This window comes from Oryza sativa, chromosome 5, assembly GCF_034140825.1.
Source record: "Oryza sativa Japonica Group chromosome 5, ASM3414082v1".
NCBI classification, from domain to species: Eukaryota; Viridiplantae; Streptophyta; class Magnoliopsida; order Poales; family Poaceae; genus Oryza; species Oryza sativa.
Window position 1 is genome coordinate 7,379,736 of NC_089039.1, and position 1,888 is coordinate 7,381,623.

General features: G+C 53.9%; 1 protein-coding gene across 1 annotated transcript; it reads right to left on the reverse strand.

Annotated features, from left to right (window-relative positions):
* Nucleotides 1-218: 218 nt before the first annotated feature.
* LOC107281039 (transcription repressor OFP8-like) lies at nt 219-1,380 on the reverse strand. The gene has a single exon (XM_015783455.3). It carries the CDS (start codon nt 1,290-1,292, stop codon nt 372-374), a length of 921 nt encoding a protein of 306 aa, XP_015638941.1. The 5' UTR covers nt 1,293-1,380; the 3' UTR covers nt 219-371.
* Nucleotides 1,381-1,888: the final 508 nt, after the last annotated feature.

Consider the following 1,888-nt stretch of genomic DNA (forward strand, 5'->3'; position numbering starts at 1 on the left):
TGTAAAATTATATGCCTACATAAAAATATATTTAACAATGAATCAAATGATAGGAAAAGAATTAAGAATTACTTAAATTTTTTAAATAAGACGAACGGTTAAACATATTTAAAAAAGTCAATGGCGTCAAACATTTCGAAACGGAGGGAGGGAGTACTATGTTACATCGATGCAGATATATAAATGAAAATTTCGTCCGACAACCACGAGACATCAGATGCATGCAAGCTGCATGAAATTAACAGTTAACAGTAGCTCACTACAGCCAATTAACCTCATGAAAACCGTACACACACTACAGCGCTAGCCATGCACCGGCGAGATGGCCGGAGTACAATGGCTACCACAACGCCGGCGAGCTCGCTAGCTGGCTAGCCGCCGCGGAGAACGACCCAGATGTCGGAGAATGCCTGGAGGATGACGGGGTGGAGGCGCGGCGGGTTGAGGGACAGGTACGACCGGAGCAGCCGCTCCAGCTCCGCCGCCGCGAACACCTGCCGCTCCACGATCATCTCCGCCATGGACTCCCGGAAGTCGCCGTACGGGTCGCTCGACCGCTTCACCACCGCGAGGCCCTTCCTCACCTCCTCCTCCGCCGTCGTCGACACCAGCGGCCGGAACGCGGCGGCGTCCCTCACGCTGCACGCGTCGTCCACGCAGCCCGACGCTCGCCGGCGCCGGCGCCGCGTCGTCGTCGGCTTCTGCTGCCGGTGGCGACGGTGGTGGCGGTGGCGGTTCGCCTTGCTCTTGTGGGGAAGAAGCTGCTGCTTGGAGGAGCACGCGTAGAAGCCGGAGGAGTCGGAGGAGACGAGGCTTCTAGAGGAGAAGAAGGCCTCCGTGCCGTCGTTGTCGTCGTCGTCGTCGTCGCCGTCGGCGCCCTCGCCGTCGTCGTCGGAGGTGGTGAAGCCGTAGGGGTTGGACGACAGCTTCGGCTTGAAATGGCCGCGGCGGCGGGAGCTATTCCGCCGGTTTATATCCTTCTTCTCCTCCTCCGGAGGAGGAGGATGAGGAGGGTGGCGGAGGAGGTCAAGCGCGGCGGAGAAGGGCTCGACGCGGGGGAGGAAAGCGGCGGTGGTGGCTGTCGAGGACGCCGTCGTCGTCGTCGTCGTTGTCGACACATTGGTGGCGGCGGTGAAGGTGGTGGAGGTGGAGGAGGAGGAGCTGCACGGCGAGCGGAGGAGGAGCAGCCGGGCGAGGCGGTCCTTGAGCCGCTTCGTCCGGCCGCCACCGCCGCCGCCGCTCTTGGCTCCGTCGTCCATTGGCCGTTGCTTGCTGCTAGTTCGAGCTTGCATTGGCGTGGTGGCGATATCTGTAGGTGAGTAGAGTGGAGGAGGTGAGTGAAAAGAGAGAAGGGGACAAAGAAAGGTGATGAGATCCACAAGGGAGCAACAAGGCTACCTACTTGTACTGCTATTTATAGCCACAGAGGAAGTGAGATGCCACTCTCCAGAATGTTTTTGAATATAAATTGTTGACTTCAAACTAGCTAGGGTTCCCTCCTAGTAGAATATAGGGTTAATTTAATTCATGCCATTGCAAATGTGGCTATTCAGAAAAATGCTATTACAATTCGTCTATTCGTAACCGTACCACTCTAATTTTATGAAATTAGAACCATACCACTACCATCACATTTTTCATCCATCCTCTTCCTTTCCGTCTTCTTCATGCAATTAACCCTAGAATATATGATCATAACATGTCCGGGCTGGCCCAAGCCCAATTCCCAAATCTAGGCTTGATGTACCTTTGTGATCCTTCATTTCCCCCTTGTCAGCAATGTGATTCTAGGAAAATACGTACCATATAAATCGTGTATTTAGTGAAAGCCTGGAAACTTCAGTATAATGCAAAAGTGAACGTATGAAATTTGTATCCACATCACCAT

Bases quoted from the DNA above. Each gene is read 5' to 3' on its own strand.
- LOC107281039 (XM_015783455.3), bottom strand. From the start codon at position 1,292: ATGCAAGCTCGAACTAGCAGCAAGCAACGGCCAATGGACGACGGAGCC.